This window comes from Centruroides vittatus, unplaced genomic scaffold, assembly GCF_030686945.1.
Source record: "Centruroides vittatus isolate TY-2023 unplaced genomic scaffold, ASM3068694v2 contig_979, whole genome shotgun sequence".
Classification (NCBI taxonomy): Eukaryota; Metazoa; Arthropoda; class Arachnida; order Scorpiones; family Buthidae; genus Centruroides; species Centruroides vittatus.
In genome coordinates this window covers 2,161,326-2,185,627 of record NW_027122650.1, presented here as the reverse complement: position 1 = coordinate 2,185,627, position 24,302 = coordinate 2,161,326, and the positions used below count along the sequence as shown (strand labels likewise).

Below are 24,302 nucleotides of genomic sequence, written 5' to 3'. Positions count from 1 at the left end.
CGGCTGAACATTTCGCAAAATTAAGGAATACATAATACAAAAAATACATAGACGCTCCTCGACTTACGAACATGATTGGTTCCTGGAGTTTTGTTGTAAATCGATGAGTATATTCACTGGATAATATACAAACGTTCATATGAATATTTGCAAATGTAGTAACCCGTCAATAAAGGTAATTTATTGACCTTTAAAAGGAACAAATTTTTTGTACATTTGTCTTACAGAAACACCATTATGAGACTGATTATTGAGTTTGATGATGTAATCGAATAGTGAAGAAATGTTAGAGCAATTTTATTAACAAACATAATAGGTTTCATTACCAAACTCAACACTTTCGTAAAGATGATCTTGTTGGTAAGAAACGTAGTTCCTTTGCCAGAATTAGCGTTTCAACCTCCAACTGACGCAGAAGATTGCTTCGTCTTTTCAAATTTCCTTCACACAGATATCTGAGCACTTGTTCACTGCAACAGAGCAAGTTGGATTATATCTTTGCTGACATACATATGCACAGATCCGACTGACTTGAACAAGCAGATTCGGCGGCATCACTATCACCTACAGACCATTGAAAGGATTGCAACTAGGATGTGTGGTTAAAGATATTTCAGATTTCTAGATTGTACGAAGAGGTGTTGGCAGATTCCTGTGAATGAAAGGGTCAAGAAATACCTCGCAGCCAGCACCTCTTACTACACATTCAATCGATTGCTATTTGGCATTGTTTTCGCACCAGAAGTGTTCCAACAAAAGCAATTTCTGAATGAAGACAAGTGTGCGAACTCCATTGTCAATATTTTGATATAAGTAGAAACGCCGAAGGAACTATTAGCCAATGTTTTTGTCGCAAGCTTAGCAACCCTTCTATTTAAAATTAATTCAAACTCGGCGTTTGCGTTTCTGCTGCGTGCTATTGTTTCGCGTTGCATTCATTCACATATTGATATGCGTTCATAATGTTTCAAATCACTTTACGTTTTAATTGAAAATCAAAAAATTAATTGAATTGGTATGAAAAACTTTAAAAATTTTTATTTTTTCGGAAAGTATTGTTTATATATATAATAGCTTGTATTCAGTGGCGTAGCGTGGGTATCAGCCGCCCGGGGCAGAAGAAAATTTTGCCACTTCCTTATTTAGGTATAAGTAATGAAAAATTCCATGCTCATTTCAATCGGTCCGAATCATATGTGCGACAAAAATATGAAATGAAATGGTTCAAATTTTTACAAGATATTACTATTTATTGTGAAATTTTTTTTTTTTTTTTTTTTTAACTCTTTCCGCCCTGTGGGCACTAAGAGGGCCTCTTTTAGTAGGCCCATTATGGGTTCGGCCAGGCCCACAATGGGGCGACCGGGTGGTGAGGGACGGGGCCCGACATATCCGAACGGACCACCCCCCGAAAAATTCCTGGGGATTATTCGACCCGTTCGGATTCGATCCCGGGTCCCCCAGAGCGGTAAGCTGCCACCTTTACCGCTCGGCCATCCGGCCTTATTGTGAAATTTTGCCGCCCCCTAAAAGTGCCTCCCGGGGCGGGCCGCCCCTGCCGCCCCACTACGCTACGCCACTGCTTGTATTAGTTCATCAAGAATATCTACTATATAAAGCTGAAAAAATGGTTTCTTTCTGTCATTGTATGCCAAAAACAGCCACTAGGGGCGCCTCCAGCTATTATTTAAATTAACAATATAAATTATTTTATATTTATTTTATATTTTTACAGTATAAAACTCAGTATATTATTATTTTTATTTGTAATTTAGTATGCCCCGATGCAGGCATGCATCGGGCCTTTCGACTTGTTTAGTAATGAATAACATTCATTCTACTTTGAAAACGTATTAACACAAACATAAAAAAGATTCCTAGCTGCAAATGTAGTTACGCGCTCAACTTTGATCACAAGCATCAACGCCCAGGATTTTTCTTACAGTGGACAAATGTACACGATCGCTCCCGTGGGAATCTCTCAGACTTCAATATTTTTTTCGAAAAGTACTTGCACAGTGAATAAAATGTCGAGTGCATGTCATCCTGGTTGAAGAGTTAGGAAAGTAGAAATTTTTCAAATTTTTATGGAATTTTAAACATAAAAAAAGTTGAAAAATGTGCGCTCTGTGACCTCACACATCTTCCGGGGGTTTTAATTAATAAAATTAATAACAGTAAAAATAATTATGAAAAGGCAATCGAAAGTGATTTATAGGGTATAAAGCGACTACGACGGACTGAACTACAAAACATTTTATGAAAAAAAAACGGGAGTCTAGAGAAATCCGAAATGGAATATACTTGAATTTTCGAAATTAAGAAAATACCAATCTCTATTTTTTTAAATTAATTTATTTTTCACTCATAATTAAAAATTCGTCTAACTTCTTAAACTAAATTTCAGCATGGACGTAACGAAAAAAAGGGGCGCTTTTCTTTTAAAATAACTGGCAACGTTGTTTTAAATCCCATATTCTAATTAAATAAAAAGTGATACCGGTCTATTAAGGAATTTTTAAATATTTCAATACGATAAATATAAATTAATTATAAACACAATAAAAATTACTTAAGTTAATTTTCTAATTAAATTTCTAACAATTACCAACCAATAATCGGAACGAAGGAACATTGCCTCCGTTTATTACTTAATTCCGTTTCGAAACATCTGGTTCTTCGGCTGTCCGTATTTAGTCTGTTGTCGGATGAAAAAAATTTAATTCCCGAAAGAAATTTTAGTAAATAAAAGAGAAAAGCATTTTATGGAGACTATTGAGAAATGGCGAACATAGCCGTTCAAAGAATTAAACGGGAATTTAAAGAAGTTGTTAAAAGTGAAGAGGTACTGTATAGGTTGTTTTCAATGCATTACGTCAACCAACGTAATGACCCTGTTTAAAGGCCCTTTGTTGTTTAAAATAACTAGTTCAATTAGAATATTTTACGATTATTTCAAAAATAAACCCTTTTATTTACCGATTTTTATTAACAACTTTATAACGAGAAATTAAACGTTATTTTAAAAACAATTTTTCGATAATGAAATAATTGTTCAATTATAGTAATTTTCGTGTAGATTTCATTCAGGTTTTAATGTATTTATATATTTAAATTTTTATAAAATCAATTTCAGATTTTAAAATTAATGATTGCTGAATATATTGGTAATTTTCCTTATTTTATATGGGTTTTTTTCATATAATACTTAAAATATTGCAGTTTAAATTAATTTCATTTGCTTGGTAATTACATAAATCTGCAATATTTTACTGAATTTGATTCATTTAATAAGAAAAACAATTGTACATTAACAAATTTCTTAACTAAATCTTTCTGAAATTTCCCTATTAGAATACACATTTTTAGAGAGTATGATGTTTTAAATAGGTAATTAAATAAACTATTAATAATTGGTTTATTTTTGTTTTAATTGTTATACATTTCTGTTATTTTAATTACTATAATTTTAACATTTAGTTTATTAATTTACTGAATGATGATTTTTTTTTACAGTCTTACCAAAATTTAACAGTTTATTAACAAATGTGTAATTAATTAATTTGGTTTTATATTCATATGTCCTGTTAATATTAACAGGATGATTTTTTTGCATTTATTAATGAATCATTAAATTAACAGATAAATTTTGTTTTATTTATGAAATTTATAACAAATTAATTCATCAGTCTTAAAAGTGTCCCTATATTTTACAATTTTTTTTAGTTCTTTATATTTTTTCTGTATGTTTAATTTTTGGTATGATTACTTTGTCTTAAGTCAATAAATTCAATAAGATTTCTTGAAAGTTAATTAAATATTTTGTAAAAACATATTTTAGAAACATTTCATTTCATTTGCTTCTATGTTTGTTTTTCAAAACCTTTGTTTTAATTTCATCACATATAAAATATTTTAAATTTATAATTTTATGTGAAGATGCCACTAGCATAATAAATTCATACAATATATTACATGTAATTGATATATTAATTAAAACTCAAAAATTAAAATTTTTAGATTATTTACAATGTCTTTAACAATTATACACTATAAACATATGTCAACATTAAAGGAAATTGTGCTTATAACTTCATGATAACTATTGTGTTCATATATTATTCTCCTAGTTATTACTATAAACTTTAAACTTGTTTTAACATGATTTTGATAATCATGATTCATTTTTGAAATCATCTCTGTTTATATTTTTTATGTAAAGATTATTTTTAGGAATGTGCCTTATTTTTAAGGTCTTTATATATTTTCATAATTGATATTTGTTTCATTTTATCTGGTTAGTACTACAGTATATCGTTTTTAGTTTGTTTTTAATAAATAGAGCATAGGTTTTTAAACTATGGCCTCTGGGCTCCTGATTTGTGAAATTTTTAGGAATGCACAAGTTATGTATGTTTATTTATTTCATATTTCAATTAAAAAAAAAGAATGAAAAATATTTACTCATCTTATGAAGTGATGTATTATTATTTAATATGTAATAATTAATAATTAATTTAAAACAAAGCTGTATCATCATATTATTCTTATTGTATTTATTGAACATAATCTGTATTAATTTCTACTTTAAAAGAAATAAAAATATCCTATAAAATATATTATAAAGCACTATTTTCAAAATTTATTCCAATGATAGACTTTTTTGCATTTATATTATTTCAAATTTGTGTGTGTCTAATAATCTTTATGTATCGGTTTTATTACTGAGAAATTTTAATATTGTAGCAAGTCTTGCACATTACATTCAAGACATGCATCATATTATATACAGTATATGCATCCACCTATCCATGATGAAAAAGTCAAAATCACTAAATCAGAAACCAATAGTTTCTTATTTATCTATTATATAATAGGTCTGATCAAGAAATGAAAACTTTTAATTTTTGTATTTAGATGAAACTAGCATCAAATTAATTACTTGTCAATCATAAGGAGAACTGAATCTAAGACTTTGATCTTGACATTACTGTTCTTTGAATTTGAATTGCAGAATTTTGAGAGATAATGATGATGTTCAAAATAAACTGAAATCATTATATTCATAATTTAATGTCTTTTTATTCCCAATATAGTTATTTATGGTTCTTATTCTCATTTCTAACAACTGTTTACTAAAATTTAAAGTTTTGATCTTATGATAATACATTTATTAATTTTTGATTCTGTCATTTTAAAATTGTCCACTGCTGGTCTATAAGAAATACATGAATGACATTGCTAACTAACAGAATCTTTATGATTTTTATTATTATTATTTATAGATTGTATGCATGATATTAACTGTCTTTTTTGTACAGTATTCAATTTTCAATCTTTTTTCTTGCAAGCTATGTTTATTTTACATTATAAACATACAGCTTAGAATAATCTCAAACATTTAGATTTATAACTACACCAGAGTAATGTAAAATGCACGTACCTATAAGCCTTTTACTGGTGTGCGTCTCTGCACAAAATGTAAAATAATATAAAATAAAAGTCCGTTACAAACATTTTCAAACCATTGTGGTTCTTCTTCAGGTAACTTGGATTAGGAAGTTCAAGTTACTTGAAGAAGAACTGCAACGGTTTGAAAATGTTTGTAACGGACTTTTATTTTATATTATTTTACATTTTGTGCAGAGACGCACACCAGTAAAAGGCTTATAGGTACATGAATTTTACATTTAGATCTGATGACTCAATAGAAACTTCCTTTTTTAATCTATGCATTTACAAAATATCTGTTTTTTCATAGAACATTAAAATATTTTTTTATATTGTAATTTTGATTAACTTTGCTTATAATAGACTCATTAGTTTAGCATTCACTTTTTATTTAAACAAATAAATGATTTACCAATTTTTATTCAAATGAATAAAGATATTTAACATTTCTTTTATAGTTAAACAACAATATTTTTGACCTATTTTGATCTATATTTGAACAAATGCTTTTGGCTATTTAGTTTGATCTTTGGAACCCAAAGACTGCTGTTTACACAGCTGAAAACATTCATTTGAACATGAAGTTTTAACAGCTCAAAGATTGCTTCTTTATAATTTATTTTGCTTAGAATAATCTCAAAAATTTTTCTGTCACCAAAAAAAAAAAAAAATCATTTTAAACAGTGGCAACTACAATCAATGAATTATCATGAAATTCTTGTGAGTAGTATATGTTGGGATTAAGGGTCAAAGCCTGTGACACAAGTAGGAGTTGAGACACCTAGAGCAGCCAGGGGAAAAATAGAAATACAGTAGTAGCACTGAGAATCAACAAATTGTTGCAAAATTTTTGAACAAGTAGCTGAAGTCCAGCAAAGCTAATAGGGAGTCAAAGTTTCCTTGTGTATATTTGTTTCAGGGATATGATAAAAGTGGGGATTTGGTCAAATCCCTAAGGGAGATGATCAATTTACTGAAAATGTTAAAGTGACAATTCTATAGAGTCATTTCCCTAAAAAAATAAGTGGTTTGGTCAAATCCCTGTACTATTTTGGTGAAAAGATAAAATAAACAAGTCAGGACTTGCATAGCACTGTTTGTGCTAGTTACCCTTGTCCCTTCAACAGGTTAGTTGCTGGCGACCTCTGGCGCACACAGTTGCACAAATCATTGTCATGATAGTCGTGCACATTTATATTTTATTTTCCTTGTAATTTGTACGATTATCAAAATAATGGCTTTGAATACAGGACAAAATCAGACTCAAACTGAATTTGTGTGTGAAGAACAGTTCAATGAAACTATCAGGACGTGTTTGAGCGAGTGGCATGATAAAGAAAAACTGTTGTGGTCTCATGAAAGAATAGAAGCAGCTATCACAGCCATTGAAAAATTTAAATTAGCACCAGTACTTAGGTTTTAACAGACAAATAAACAGTATTACTACAGAAAAAAATACGATCTAATGGAAGTAGGTACTAAAAAATCTTTGATTTTGAAGAGAAAGTCTAACTCCAATCCAGTTGTGAAAATAGTGCCTGCAGAAGAATTTTTTCATATACTTCAGGAAACTCATCAGTCAATTGGCCACAGAGGCAGAGATAAAATGCTGTATAGTTTGAAATCCACGATACTTTATACCCACTTCGGTTGTTCTGGAGTTTTTGAAACTGTGTCAGTCTAAAAAAAAATTTCCAAAAAGAGGAATCGTCGTTTGCCCAATTGTGTCCTGTGACTTTAACCATCGTGGCCAAGTGGATTTAGTTGACTTGCAGTCCACCCCAGACAGGAATTACAAATGGCTATTACATTACCAGGATCACGTGACAAAATTCAGCTTTCTGCAGTCATTGACTTTGAAAAGAGCAGCTGAAGTAGCAATGGATCTATTAAAAATCTTTCTGGAAGTAGGTTGTCCTCATATATTGCAAAGTGACAATGGCCGTGAGTTTATGGCTGCTGTCATACGAGAATTGACATCCCTGTGGCCAACATGTAAAATTGTAAATGGTAGGCCTAGAAATCCAGCAAGCCAAGGATCTGTTGAGCAATCAAATCAAGATGTCGAAGCTATGTTATGTGCTTGGCTTATTGACAATGACACAAATAATTGGGCTACAGGTTGTTACTTTGTTCAGTTTCAGAAGAATTCCTCCTTTCATTGTATGATTCAACGATCACCTTACAAAGTCTTATTTGGAACAGAACCAAAAACAGAACTCCAATCTACTCATATTTCAAAGGAGTTGCTTGAAAAACTTGTTACTGAAGAGGACTTGGATCAGCTTCTTAAACAGCAACATAATGACAACACTTTGACATCAAAGAATTTACCAGCAACTCAATTAATGAACAATGATGACTCCAACTTCAGAAGTTAATCCAGAAGCTGAATTAATAATTTACTACAATGCTTCAACTTCAAATTTAGAGGATCTACTAGCAACTGAATCAATAACACAGCTCGAACCAGTTTGCAACTCTACAATACCTGTACTGCCAATTAAAACATCTGTACTGTTAATATTGTAGAATCAAAAACAGAAGCAGTTGACAGCGAAGTAAAACTACATTGTGTTGTTTGTGGAACAGAATCTACTGGAGCCCATTCATGCGACATTTGTAAAATGCCAGTACACGCAATATGTGGAAATAGCGTAGGAGAAGAAGGATATGGATTGAAAATTTTATGCTACTTATGCCAAAAAGAAAATAAAATTATAAATCAAAGGGAACATGCCACAAAATACCTAAAAATATTAGCTGAAAAAAACGGAAGATTTTTCATTGAAGAAATTTAAGGACATGTTAGTGAATTTCACAGTTTTGGTTGATGTACCTAAGGTAAATAGAGGTCCATTAGATGGAAATAATATTATGGGGATAGTATCAGATAAGAAAAATGGTTTATATCAAATTGGTACTTCAGCTGGCATTATAAAAGATTAGCTTTCTAGAAATGTTCTTCAAATAGCTACAACCACATATAACCATGGTGTTATCTCTCTCTTTTTATATAAGTACTTCTTACTTTGTTGATTTGTTTTTTTGTCATTTTACGAAACCAGTTTAGAGATTTAATTAGGGAAATGTCAATATCAAACCTTTATTTTAACATCTTCAGTAAATTGATCATCTTCCCTAGGGATTTTATCAAATCCCTGCGACATATACACAGTTGAATCCAGCTAAGAGAGTTTCCTTGGGATTGTTGTTTCATACTCCCTTATCATATAATAAGATCATCGTGGGTATCATGTAATAGTATTTCATTCTCTTCATTTTTTTTTATGCCTTAGGAGTTCTATATAACTTAAAACACACTTGGAACATTAAAATTCATTATCACATAATTTTACTATACTTACATATTGGTTCCATTCTTATATTGTCTATTTTATTGTTCTTTCAAATAATCAGTATATTTACTAATCACATTACTTTTACTTCTCAGAAATATAGTAGCCTAGCTAAAAAGATGTGAATATCAGCTTTCTAAAATTTCTGAATGCTCTCTATGGAACATACAGTATAAAAACAAATAAGTACTGTACTAATATGCCTTAAAGTAAAATCATGTGATCTCAAAATGCTGGTTACTAATCACTTCTTGCCTTATCCACTTAAGGTGAAGATGTACACGTGATCTGCTGCACTGTTTATATATATTTTTTGGTTAATGTTACCTTAGGTTCCAAGATGGCGGCTCGCCTCTGATTCCAGCAAGGAAACAGTGGGGACGCACATTTTCCTAAACCTAACCTATTCTAATAAATTACCATAATTATTAGCAACCAAATTATTAGAATAGGTTAGGTTTAGGAAAATGTGCGTCTCCACTGTTTCCTTGCTGGAATCAGAGACGAGCCGCCATCTCGGAACCTAAGGTAACATTAACCTATTTTTTATACCTTTTTAATATGTAATTGCTTCTCAGTGTGCATCCAGTAAAAGCTGTTAAGATCCTACAAGAAATCTTTTGACTCTGTGTATTAGAGAACTGACCAATGAATTTTTTCCACCAAATCTCCACATAACTTAACGAATCATCAAACACCTGATGCTGAGAAATGTTTATTAAACAAACTAATGTTTTCGACCAAATATGATAAGCATTGATTTTCTCCACATAACATATAGTGTGCTATAGAGCAGTGATTCTCAAAGTGGGGGTCACGACCCCCTTGGGGGTCGTGAAAAATATTTGGGGGGGTCGCTGAAAAATTGATGCAGATCAATTTTTTTCAAATATTTTATAAATTTACTATGGATTCATGTTTAGAAATAATAGAAATAAAAAGTATATAAAATAATTTTTACTTAATAGATTGCACATATAAATAATAAAAACAATATAAATATTTAAATACGAGCCTAACCCCCTCCCTCCGGGATGTTTTTTCGACACATACTCATTCTTCGGGGTCCTTTGAAATTTTAAGTGCAGAAGGGGGGTCGTGGTCCAAAAAGTTTGAGAAACACTGCTATAGAGAACCTTATTGCCATGCACCCAACATGATGATTTATTGTAAGATTAAAGACAGACCCAGAAATCTTCCTGAGAATAGTGCTCCCTTATTCAGACTGCTGCTCTAAAAGTGCTGTTGACACTGCTCATTTAGACTACTCTATTATCTGATGCTTTATTAACAGAAGTCCCTGCTATTGTAAAACAGAATAGAGGGGAAAAAATGAGAACGTGAGAGAGAGCTCTCTCTTAAGCAGACTGCTCCCTTATCTGTTGCTCTATTAAATGAACTAAAGATATTACTTATATAATTTTAGAATCATTAAATTGTGGTTGTTTGTACTGAGAGATAGTAATGCCCGCGAACAAACATTACTAAGAGGAATACTTAAAAAAGATGTACAAACAAAATATCCTTTATTTCTCTCTGAACTGGTTCTTTTAGTACAGATCCCAACTTTACAGATATTAATATTACTAATTAACAAAAGGGTGGTCTATTGTCCTCTCATAAGCATATAGGTAATGCATGCATATACATACAGTGTGGTGATACACCAATATATTTTGTATATTTTTTAGATATATATATATGTTTGTCTATCCTTCCTTCTTTCTTTGTTCTGTGTTCCTTTGTCTATACTTTCTGGAACTTTCCTCCAAGTGTGGGTGGTTGGTGACCTAATTAGGGACAAAGATTAAGAAAAAGCCCAGAGGGCAAGTGAGAGAGGAGTAGAAATAATAAAAGTTAACTCATGCCAAAGTTGCATATACTTCTGATAAGTAGCACTGAGTTCAGCGTTAACGTAGATTCTTCTTTTTATTGCAAGTACTTTCGACAAAAAATTACGATTGTCATCTTCAGGCGAATGTGGAAAGAACAAATTTGAAAGAGGCACGTGCCGAACGTTCCAAACCGATAACGGAAGATTTTCGTTGGTGAATTTTTAAAAATAATGTATTCTTTTAGCGTTCGGTAACTTTGCCGGTTCGAAAGAGATTTTAAAACGGCACGATTGACGGTGCATGCGCTGAAAAGCACACACGCTACGTGTGCGCTTGTCGGCGTGTTTGAGTGTTTATGCGCTTGTAAAGAGTGACCCAAATTTCGGGCAAGTCCAGGATGGGGACGTTGCATGCCTCTGCTGTTATTGTGAGGATCGCTTCCCAGATGAATATTATTTTTCTATTGTTGGAGCTTTTTAGGAGCGCTGTTTCTGACCAAAGCGGAGTGTAACCTTGTTGTAGAACTTTTCTGGTCAGCTCTATTGTTTGCCTTCCTTTATTTATATCATCCTGGTGTTCTGCGATATGGCAGGTGATCATTCTTGCTGTTGCCCCTATATATTTCTCTATTTCTCCTGTTGTTGGATTTTCTAGTGGCACCGCGTAGACCCCCGATTTTTCTAATGCGCTGATTTTGTCTCGGTCGTTGCATATGCTTCTGCGTAGGCTGGGTAGAGGGGTCAAGGGGAGCACGAAGCCGTACCGCCGGAATATACGGCTAATGAGTATGGACTGTGCTCCTAGATATGGTAATGTTGATGGTACTATTGCCATTTCTTTTTTGTTGTGTAGCGTTGTGAACGGGTGGATGGAGTCGTTCACTCTACGCAGTACATGCGTAAATTTGGCGCCTGTAAACCCAGCGTGATGTACTGCCGTTCGTATGATTTCCAATTCATCGTTTATTAGGTCCTGCAATGAGGGAAGCAGTATCGCCCTTCTGATGAGGGCTGCTATGGCGGCATTGATATACTGTGATGGTTGGAAGGCGTCAGCTGGAGTGATGTGGGGAATCGTGTCGGACTTGTGGTATACCGCAAACCGTGGTCCTTCCGGCGATTTCTATATCCACATATCCAGAAATGTTATTGTCTGGTTCCGCTCCTTTTCCCAAGTGAATTTGATGGTGGGATAAACGCTTGATAGTCGCTGCATAAATCGGATGAATTCTTCCTCTGAATTTCCCCATACTACTAAGATGTCGTCAACATAGCGTAGGTATAATAGAGGGTAGCAAATAGTGAGCGGTGCGTTGAAAGATTTTTGCTCCACGTCCCTCATGACGAGCTCGGCCAAGACTGCAGAGAGAGGGGAGCCCATAGGGACACCCTGTTTCTGGAGATAGATTTTCTGGTTGAAGCGGAAATAATTGTTTTCAGTGACGAAGATCAACGTTTCACGAATATCTAGTACCTGCTGAACTGTGAGACCTTTCTTAAGGAGCATAGCATTGGCTAGCATTACAGCTTCAAACGTGGGGACGGAAGGGTATAGAGATATCACATCCATTTTGTAGAAGGTGCAGGTGTTGATGTTTGCTCTTGTGATGTTGGCTTCGATGGTGGTCTTGGCGTCTATGGAGGAGGGAGTGACAAATGGTGACTCCGGGAGCAGTTCTCGTAGAAATTTTGCCAGGGCTTTTTCCAGGTGGTAAGTTGGATGCGACCTTTTGTTTACTAAAGGTCGTAATGGCCAGTTCTCTTTATGCGTTTTGGGCTGAAAGAACAGCCTAGGGCAGGCAACATTTGATGGAGGTTCAAGGTGACCAGATAAAGTCAGTGCTAGTCCTGGCAGTGTTATAATTTTCCTTGCCTTTCGCAGTACTGTTGGCATTGGATCTCTGTCCATCTCCACTGAGCATGAATGTAACAGAAAGTCATTGGCTCTAGAAATAAAATCGTTCTCTCTGCATAAGACAAATCTTCTGTCCTTATCTGACATTAAGAGCCTCAGACCATTCGTGGCTAGGAATCGTGCTACTACCTGGTGGTTTCCACGGTTTTTTGGTGCACCAGATGATCGCTTTGTTGTAGCAAGCTTTGTGAAGACCTCTAGTTCCATTTGCTGATGCATGGGTGTAGGTTGGTAGGACTTTAAGGCCGCTAGGGCGGCCGGGACCAGCTGGTCAAAATCGGAGCTTGAGGGAGGGGGGATATATTTCGGACCTCGTTGCAGCATGTTATGCACAATCGTGGGCACACTTTCTTCTGTGTTCTTTCTTCTCTTTCGAACCGGCGAAGTTACCGAACGCTAAAAGAATACATTATTTTTAAAAATTTACCAACGAAAATCTTCCGTTATCGGTTTGGAACGTTCGGCACGTGCCTCTTTCAAATTTGTTCTTTCCACATTCGCCTGAAAGACGACGATCGTAATTTTTCGTCGAAAGTACTTGCAATAAAAAGAAGAATCTACGTTAACGCTGAACTCAGTGCTACTTATCAGAGAGAGGAGTGAGCCACTTTGATTTTGGACCTAGAAGAAGGAGGACAGTCAGAGAGAAGTCTCCAAGTCAGTGTTGCTTCGACTGAAAGAGTTACGAAGAGCACGTACGAAAGAAATAGAGTAAATAAGGACATTGGTAGGCCAAAGATAAAGGACATTTGTTTTTTGTATCGAGTCTCGCATGCGATCTGTCTCCGAGAGGAAAAGTCCCAAGACGAAGTCTTCCAGCAGCCGCCACCTCGATTTCCAACTCAGGTACCCATTCCTTCCCTAAAATATATTTGTTTCTCCATTCTAATCTATCTTTTCCCTTCCTTTTCCCTTTTAGATATAAGTAGGTTTAAGTTAGAAATTAAGTGTCTCTTTGTATCGCGAAAGTCTTGCTCGACTGTGAATCGAAATAGGTGTTGTTTTATTCTTTTGTTGGAAGTAAGGAACCAGGAGGTCGGAATCAACAAGAACCCTTCATGTATATGTTCACAAAATAAAATAAAGCACGACTTAATTGTTTTTATATCCCTGTCTCTTTGTGAAAAAATCGACTCTCACCATGTGCTTATTACAACAACAGTATCAACCCGATTGACTTACAACTAAGCTTATACCTATCTTAAACCTAAGAAATAAGAAAAAGAAACAGACTTAAGGAAGTATGTCAGATAGACAGAGGAAGGTAGAAAATAGCCAGACCTTCTTAAGTTGGTAAGTATCAATGTGGAAGGTGTCTCTTCAATATTATGCTTTCAGATGCCTCCCTCCTTTAAAAAAAAAATGGTGCCTCGTAGATCTCCAGTCGTGCTCACTGTCCTTACGACCCCTCTCTTTCTGTTCTTTTCAACCTCTATGGTTTTCCTCGGCTTTGCAGTCTCCTTTGTTTTTTTTTTCAAGTTCGGAGCACTGCCTTGTCCTGCCGTCCACTCTGAGATCTTGACCAAGAATGACTCTTCCGTTGACAGTTTTGCCTCCGGTCCTAGCTTTCCTTTTGTTTCCCCCAAAAATTCAGAGAAATGATAATTCCCCTACCCTTTTGTTCTACCAAGAGTTCTGAGAAAGGGTAATCCCTCCTTAAGGCAATGAGATTTAAGACAGAAGCTTCTAGAAGGAAGTTATGACAAAAGGAAAGAATTGAATGTAAAGATAAATAAAAAAAAATATAACTGAAATACATATAACAATATGGCCGACGACCACGAAATGTTGCTTTAAATTTTCAGAATCATCTATATGTTGTTCTAAACTACTAAAAACAAAAATATAAATACATTAATGTGCTTTATATATAATTATTTTAGATAATGATTTCACATTTTAATACTTCACTCTACAAGTTAATGAATAGAAACTTTGTGTACTAAAGATTGATCAAAATAAAATTAATCAAAGTATTCAGAAACTACAATAAAAAATACAAAAGACCATAAATTATTATCTACATAATCCAAACATCATTGTTTCCTATTGATGTCATGATAACTATTAAATTTTTATCATTATCATCATTGATAACAAGAGCTTTTTGATGTAATTGGTCAACAAGTGGAAGGGCTTCAAAGAATATTTAAGTAAAGAAAGAAAAATATCACTAAATATAAGAAAGTTTCTGTAGACTTTTAAATTAGATGATAAACAGACTTATAGTAAGTTGCTTATAACAGGGGTGGCCAACTTTTGTGCACATAATATCTACTTTTTATCGTAAAAATGTGTCGCGATCGACTTGTTGTCATAGGCATAGTCTAAGTGGGGAGGGGGAAGTGTGAAATACATACTATGTTTATACACTGTTTCAGTACGAAGTGCACTCACTGCTTATGAGTCGAGTCATAACTGCATGCACACAGTTGCGTTCGGTTACAAATATAATACATTAGGTCAAGACATCGCCAGCGATTGACCAAAATTGGCTTGGGTGGCCAACAAGTCGATCGCGATCGACCGGTCGATTGCCATCGACTTGTTGGCCACCCCTGGCTTATAAGGTTAACATAACTAAATTATTAAACATTTACTACATCATTAAAGAAATTACTTATTGTATAAATTTCTTTTATGATCTATTATAATACTACTACCAACTATTAAAATGAGAAGAAACAATATTAAAATTTTAAAACTTTAAATTTTAATATTGATTTAATAGCTATATTTGATATAGCAATACATTAACAATTACATAGGTAGAGATTTTACTAATTTTTTTAATGTAAGTTATTTTGAAATCAAACAACTTATTACTAGTTTCAAAATGTAACATATATTATTTCCAAATTTTTGTTTTCTTATAATTTATTTCCAAAATAGCTTAATATTTCATATTAAAATTGTATATCAGTTTCTTTACTTTCATCTAATATCAATGATCAAATGATATGAAGACCAATGTTACCAGTATTCTTTTGATAAATATTTTTTAATTACTTAATATTTTTTTAAATATTTTATCTTAATATTTTATTAAGATCATACTGATTTCAGAATCTTATACCTCAGTCTTTTAAATTTATTAAATTTTTTTCTTAATTTCTATGACATTATACATTTGATTTATGTTCATTGTCTCCATTTGCTATTTGTTGTAAGGTTATTGATAGGTTCTTTCTTTTGTATAATACAAGGGTTGCACCAAAAGTAATGATTACTTGTGAATTCTTGGGAAATGGAACTACAGTATTTTTTTATTGATATATATAGTCTTTATTATTCTCTTTGGAAAACTTGAAATTAAGTTAATGTCTCTAGTCTTGCAAAAGGTCCTGGAATATTGCATTTATAGAATATCTTGTGAAGGAGAAAAACTCACTATTTAAGATTCATAGCTGTTTTTAGCAAGCTTTCAGATTTTTCAAGTTTCAGCACAGTAAGACTGATCTGACAGTTCAAAGCTAGAGGTACAAACAGTCAATCATGTCAATCAACCATACATTGAACACCTGCAAATTGCCTGCATTGAAAACAGTGAGAAATTTGGCATGCTCATTGAGGAGAATTGAAATAGCTAATGATTAGACTACTGTCTTTGGAACTCTGTAGTGCCATTAGGCAGAGCAGAATTCCTATTTCAGAATTGTTGATATAAGATGTAGACTCCCATGCATCAGCAGTAATAGATGAGCTAATAGTTGTTTGAGAGTTATGATACCAAAGATGAAAATTTACTTCTGAGTATCATAGCAGGAGTTGAGTCCTAGTTTTGTAATTGTTATTCCTAAACTGGAAAACAAAACATGGAATAGCAACACCAGATTTACCAAAGAAAAAGAAACTGAAGCTTATGTCTTTAGGTATGAAGTTGAAGGTCTTCTGGGATGTCTCAGCATCCCAGAACACCTTTAATTTTCAAAATTTAGAAAATCAATGCTTATCAGTGTCAAAAAACTGAAAAACTTTATTGAGTTCTACATGGCAAGAAAATTGGTAGGAAAGTCATTTACCTGCATAGTAATGTGTATCCTTACATTGTACATTTCAAAAATAAGTTGTTGAATGTAAAAATTTAATTAAAAAATAAAAGAATGTTCAAATAATTTTTTAGCATATTCATTTTTCCTCTGCAGACCTGGAGTTTAATGTTAAGAATTTGCAATCCTAATTTTTATTACAAGCCTTGTATCTTTCTTTTTCCTATTTTTAAACAGGAAAAATCTCATCCCTAATCTTTACTTTTATAACATATGCAAATTCTACCAATCTAAGATTTTTTTGTTGTTATGTTGTTTATTAAGTTTGTTTTGTTTTTATTTGTAAAATATTTCCTATATGAAATCTTTTAACTGAAGATAGAATCTGAATAAATTATTTAAGCTTTGTTTCATGATGATAATTTTCATGATAAACTGTTATCATATCTGCCAAAATAGAACTGTTTTTATCATTAGGTTACAAAATAAAAATTAATTTTAATAAAAATATTTTTGTAAGAATTTTTCATTCCTTATAATTTTGTGAAAGCTAAGCTAAAGGCTTTGACATATTATTTTTTTAAAGATATTTCATTTTATTATAAAAGTAATTGACAGATCATTTTTTATGATTTGTTTTCTTTGGAGTGTTTTTGTTATTCTCTCTTATCACAGCATAACTTATACTCAACAAATCTTGAATTTTCTTATATATTTATTCATTTTCTAAAAATGTACAACCAAAATTTATAACAATCAACACTCAAAACTGGTATTAACTACAAATACTACAGATTGACATCCAAAACTAGCAAATAAACTCTAGCACTTTACTCAAACAAATGTTTTCTTACATTTTCAAACAGATGTGAGAGCCAAATCAAAAAAAAAGCTTTTTGAAAAAATTAATTTTTGTTTTTCGAGAGAAAAAATGAACAAATTATTAAAGACAATAAAAAATGTTTCCCATAGTCTCGTTTCCTTGTTTAAAGTGACACATTGAATGTGTCACACAGAACCAATGAATGAAAATTTGACCATTGGTCTTGATGTACTAAAATTCCTAACAAAGTCATGGGAATTTTCCAGGAGGAGCCCCCTAATAAAAAGGAGGGGATGATGACAATTGAGGACAGCCGTCATCAACTCGAATACAAAATTGTGTGTGTGGGTGAGCTAAGATTTCAGCCGTCACCACCCACTGTGCCCGAAAAAGGAAAAGGACTCTCCCCTGCAAGAACTGCCAACGCTTCGTTGAACTGAGCATCTACTCGCCTACTTCAAGGACCTACATCTACTTCCTAGGACCAACACGTGAATAAAGTATTTAACAACACGCGAACAATTGTGTTTTTCTCTCTCGGTCAGGGTTGCAATATCAATGATAAGCTTATCTCTTTCCCTTATAGTGTATGTACTGTACTTTAATTATGCTAAGCATCTGAAATATTATTGTAGAAACTTGTAAATAGTACTGATTAATAAACTGGTATTTTGTTAAATGACAACTTTGTGGAGTGTACTTCTTCCAGTTGTTTCCTTCTGCCTCCATTCAGAGTCCAAAAACCTATGACACGACCGCTTGTGTGAAAATTAATGTAACGACCATCAAAATTTTCATATCCAGAAGACACGGTGGTGTCAGTCTGACAAGGCATCAAAGAGGTCCGACCCTGTGGTCACACAGACATTAGTTTCATTCTGTATTTGACAGTTGTAACTTGAAGATATTCATTTAAAAATGGAAGAAAACATTTAGTTCTATTTGAGTAAAATGCTAGAATTTATTTGCTAGTTTTGAATGTTTACATATAATACCAAAATTTATTAATAATTATATCAATGCACAATTAATATTTTCTTCATATGAAGGTTGATAAATAAGGCTCCATTTTTTAAAATTTGTTTGGGAAGAGAGAGAACAATGCAATCAGTTTTAAAAAGTAGTAAAAATACTTTTTAAAATTATATACTGGGTAATTCAAATTAAAGTTAGCCTATTTACAGCCTTCTCAGAGAGAACCAATGGACAAGACTTTATTAAATTTGCACATGTTTCAGACCATGGGGAAGAGATTTATGGAAAAAAAATAGTTTCAAAAATCATCACCTGGGATGATTTTTTTTTAACCTACATAATTTAGACTTACAAAAACATTCATAGACAACCATAATTGGCTTATTCAGGCATAAATACATTTAATTACTGACAATTTTAATGAAAATTACAATTGTAATTTTTAACTGCAGCACATAAGACAAATTTCATTGGATCAATTGCTTGCTGCATTTAAGAATGCTATCTTGTACTATCAGCTGCTAGTTTTTAACCATGGCCACCACATTGACATATCCTCTGAAGCTGACACTAACAGCTTGAGGACACTTCTTTAGCTGCATTGTTTCATTCCAACAGTGCTTTGTTAATGTTGTCAATCATTATGATTATCACAATTCATTTTCTGCTATGAATAAAAATTATTTTAACAATTTTATAAAAGATAAAATTATTTGAAATATCTAATGCATTTTAGAAATTTGTTTATTGCTGTAAAAATTCAAAAATTTTTGGCACATTATTTTTTTAATAGTTTATCATAATTCATTTTCCACTATGAATGTAATACCTTTTGTTACTATTAGAATTACTACATTTTTTTTTTGTATTTTAATTTTTGAATTTCCAAATTCACAAAGAAGGGCATCAAATTAAATATGAGAATGTGAGGTAGAATAAATTATATTAACAATTATATTAAAAATAAACTTATTGGAAATATCTTCAAAATGTACTAAACTAAATACTATCATGTAATAATGTACAGTACACAATACTGCTAATTTAGGGGTATTAAAAATTAATTGATTAATTTATCATCATTATCATCAAACAAACATTTTCAAATTTCATAAAGCTAGCATCAGCTTTGATCAATATAATAGAACAGTATTTTTTAGTGTTTAAAATTTTGAAACTCAAATGCAGTTATGAAACTATCAAGATATAGAAAATAGAGCAAAAGTATAATTGCCTAACAAGACTAGTTCAGGTCTTGTTAGGCAATTATACTGTAAATTTATTACACAATTACATTTTTCATCTATTTCCAATAGAAGTGCTGATAGCTTGACAAACATGTTCAAATTTCCAAACTTTAAACAATATTCAATAAATACTTTTCTATTATGTTGTTCTAAATTGATGATGGCTAAAAGACAGTCAAAAATTAATTTTTTCCATCACTTCACTAACCATAATTAAGCAGTATTATTTGATTGCTAATAGTTAATATATTGTAGAAATTTGATACAAACCTTAGTTTGTTAATTTTTTAGATTTTAATAGCATAAAATAAACAGAACATAGCTCTTTTCTCAAAAATATAACATTTAAATTTATTGAATACATTAGGCAATATTTTCCAAATGATAAATTTTAAGTTCTTTTTTAACAAAACCCAATTGTTTAGTTTTTATAATCATGAGAAGAAAAGATGATCATTCTTTGGCAAATAACAAATGTAGAGTGTAATTTCATTTTTAAATAAAATTACTCTCTCCATTAAACCTGTTTTACAGTGAAGATTCATAATATCTTTTGCAGTTTTAAAAAAATCTTTTAAATTATGTTTAGAAATTATATTTAAACAGCAAGTGTTTTCAGCAGCACTGAAAGTGAAATAGCTTAAGTGTGTCTTGACATAGAACATATAATCTGTCAAGATAAACCAGATTTATTTTTAAAATTAAATTAGTTTAAATTTTTATTTTATTCATGTTAAATAAATTAGTACATAATATTTCTATTTATAATAGATTTTAAATGATATTAAAAGATTTTTCCTAAAATCACAGAAGTGAGAGCATAAAAGTTGAATGTTTTTTTATGAACTTGAATTCAAATAAAAATATATACATATAAGAGACTATGATTGGATTCATTTGTTGCTTTTTAAAGTTAATTTACAGATTATTATAAAGTGTAAACTCTTTTAAAACATAATATAAAATAATATAACAAAAATTAATAATGTTGTTAATTTCATTGTGCTAAATATTTATTATTAATTTTTGTTAATTTATATTTATTTTATTTCTGTTGTATTTAAATTTTACATTTTGTTCTATTCTATTTGGTATTTATTGAATGTTCTTTCTATTAAATTATGTTGTATTTTGGAATACTCAGCTGATGAAGACCTATCAAATTAGGTTGAAAACATTTTTGTTTTATTAAACTTTTTTCTGGAGTTGATTTCTAAGATGTGAATTTATTTTCGTCCATTCCCTCCAGTTTTTATATTTTGTTTTGTTACTACTAAAATAAATATTTATATATATTAGCTATAAATTTCTGAATATTTAAGAAAATAGATTAAGGATCGTATTTTTTAAACCAGAAAGCATTTTTTTCTTGAATTTTAAAGCCGGTTGCTATTTATTATCATGATTTTTTCATTTTCATGATGAACAAAGAACAGGCTTGTTTTGTTCTATTAACTAGTGTCATGGTGGAGTTTTTATCATGTAAAGTGAATATGATGAAATTTATTTTTTCACATTATATGCATTATGAAGGAACATTACTTAAGTAATGTAAAAAGAATGGAAATTTCCTATTCAAATACATATAAATTAGGAAGATATATTCCATAATTTTAAAAAAAGATAAGAATAAATAATAGAATAAATAAATACAATGTTTATTATTAAGAACTACTTTTAAACAACATTGAGTATATTGCTATTTATTATCATGATTCATATTGTCTACTTGGACCTTTTTTATTAATAGGACGTTATTTATTCTACACATGCGCAATTCCTGTTTGATTTTTCATATGTATTCCATATGTTCTATTTTAATGTTTTTTTTAAATATTCGATTTAACTGATGAAGACTGTTAAAAACGGTTGAAAACGTTTTTATGTTATTAAATATTTATTGTTGGATAGATAAAGGTGGGATTTATTTTAGTTATTCATGTTTCAGTAGAATTTTTTTTTTATTTTAGGACTTATTATATTGGTATAGTTTCTGATTAGCAAAGAGAAGAGATCTTAGTCAAAAGTCAAAACAAAATATCTTTTTTACTTGATTTACACAGAAACATACAACAACAAGGACATAGATGTAAAAAGGATCAATATTTACAACAATTAAGTTTCAGATTATAAGTAGTCTCTTTTTGGTCTTTTCTCAATCCTCATATGTAGTAATTCTTATTAAGGAGCAGAACATTATAACATCTTACTCCTAACTTGTAGCTCATTTCCATGTTTGGATAGTCTTTTTCAAAGATCACAAGGAAGGATTCAAGATAATAAGATCTTTTGATTATTTCTATGTAAATTGGAAGCTTGATAAAAAAAAAAACTGTGTACTGATGAAAATTGATACTGCTACTCAGTGCTTTTTCTAAAAAAATTAATAAAAAATTGCTGCTAGTATGTATAATGCATATATGATGACTAAAAATAAAGCCCTGTTTTAGAAAAATTAAAACAATAACTAAAAACAGTGTTTAATACCACTAATTTATTTATTTTTCCTTTATAAATTGTACATATTTATATTGTAGCATTTATAATATTTTCCAAATTTTCTGTTATCTCTGTCTACACTTTCTTCTCAGTTTCTTGTTTTGGATTTAGTGTCAGTTGCTAAATGATGCCTTTTTAGTAATATGGTTTTTATCTTTTCCTTTTAAATTATTATCATTAATACTTGTTTGTACAGTACCTTGTTTGTTGACAAGAGCATAGTGTGGACAGACAACTACCAGACAATATTATCTGTTCATTGAAAGATGGTCTCTGGTGAAAGGGGGGCTCCACCCCATTTGCTTTTTGAATCATCTCCAATTGGCTCATGGCATTTGTTGTGGGTGTTAGGGGTTCAGTTTATTTTTTCATTTCTATTATGCTAGTTGTTAGACTTCTCATTTGAGCATATAGAATTTTTGTAGTGAGCAATTGCTGGTTTTATGTACTACTGACTGTCTTTATCTTTTTGCTATCTTCCACTGTAGCATAACTTGTGTGTTCTAGCTGAAAAATACCACTGCTACTTCATTATCATAATGCATTGTTATAGTTTTTAGATTATCACTCAACTCAAAGATTTAAGTTAATTTTTCATCAACTTCATTAGGGTAGATGCTGGACCATCATAATGCTATTGTTAATAACAGTAATAGTTATGATATCTGACAATAGAGCTGCCATATTTATTGTGGAACTGAGAGCAGTTTCTTCTATATTTCATTCTTATATTTCTATGATTTTATTCCATACAGTCTTGATATTCTCATGGAGAAATTTTCTTGTAAACAAAATAAATATTGAAAAATGAAATGATGAAACTTTGAAATCATATTGAAAAAATTCATGTAAAAAGAGAACTCACTGTAAATAATTACATCACAATTCTAATATCTATGTTAACAAAATCAAGTGGTGCTTTCATCTAATAGATAGAATAATTTTAATCAGTTTAATTTTTATTTCTTATTAGCTTTGATTTTTTTTTGTTTAAGGAATGCTGTATATCTTAAACTATTTAAATGTATCTAAATCCTTAAATTTTAGGTATATTTAATCATGTTTAAGTTTTATATTTAATTTTCCTACAAAGAAGTCTTTAGACTCTTCAAAGACATCTAAAAACAAACTTACTTTTTTCTTTACTTAAAGTGAACATTGAATCTATCATTATTACTCTATTTTGAATATACATATATACTGTATTTACTATAAACTGATTCATAAAAATAATTTGCCATATCACTTTCTGAAAATTACTTTATATTAGTAATTAATTGCTCTGTAAATCAAATAACTCCATAACTTCAAAAATAATGGTTTAATGGAAAAAGTAGCAAAATGAGAAACATTTAAGTGCTTTTGAATCATTTAAACTTATCAGAGATATTTACAATGATATGTCTGTTAACATGTGATTTATGGTAAGTCACTAATTAAAATTTTATTAAAGTACTGGTACAATATATAAAAATTATTAAATCAACCATGTGAGTTACAAGTTATTAAATGATTATGATAAAAATGCAAATCAATAGAGCACAAATTTCCTAGAAAACATTCTGGTAGTGTACTAGTAAGCCATTTACATGATATAGGCAGACTGTCAGTCTTTTATTAATTATCTTAGGTTACAAATTTCTTTCATGTCATACTTAGTGAGTCATGAAGTCAGTTTAGTACATTATAAAAGAACTGTATGCTATGGCAATCATATTTGAACAAAAATTATTACGGACATTCTTAATGAGTTCAAATGACTCAATATCATTTGGATGACTTTTTTCATTTGTTCTGTTTTTTCCCTCTGTGTAAAGTGTCCACCAGTGGCCAAGTGGATAGAACCACTGAACACTAGTAGTTTGTCATGGGTTCAGGCCTTGCCAATTGGCTGGCCATGTTATTTATTTATTTTATAGTTATTATTATTATTGTATTGTTATTATTATTGTTCTGAAAGGATAAACTATTTTGTTTACCAACTTCAGTTACCAACTGTCTGGATTTATGTTGTAATTTTTAATTATCATTATAGAATTAAATAAAAATGTTGTCAATTTTCTTTTCACCTGTACAACTTTGTATATTCTCATCTTTTGCTAATGGTCCTCTGAATGCATCAGTTAATATAAGCCCTGGTTTCCAAGGTGTCACAATACTTTTCATAACAATTTTCTGTACAAAACCTACAGGTGGTCCTTGAAACTCTT

The 24,302-nt window shown here is 31.2% G+C and overlaps 1 protein-coding gene across 2 annotated transcripts in view; it reads left to right on the top strand.

Moving 5' to 3' along the window:
* Positions 1–2,524: 2,524 nt before the first annotated feature.
* The window catches only part of LOC136985843 (ubiquitin-conjugating enzyme E2 K-like), a 48,708-nt gene continuing 26,930 nt past the window's right edge, over positions 2,525–24,302 (top strand). The window contains exon 1 of one of the 2 annotated variants that reach the window (XM_067283214.1): positions 2,525–2,845. In XM_067283214.1, the coding sequence (XP_067139315.1) occupies positions 2,783–2,845 (63 nt within the window). In that variant the 5' untranslated portion in view covers positions 2,525–2,782. The remainder of the gene's footprint in view (positions 2,846–24,302) is intronic. The other variant, XM_067283213.1, reaches the window with a different exon arrangement.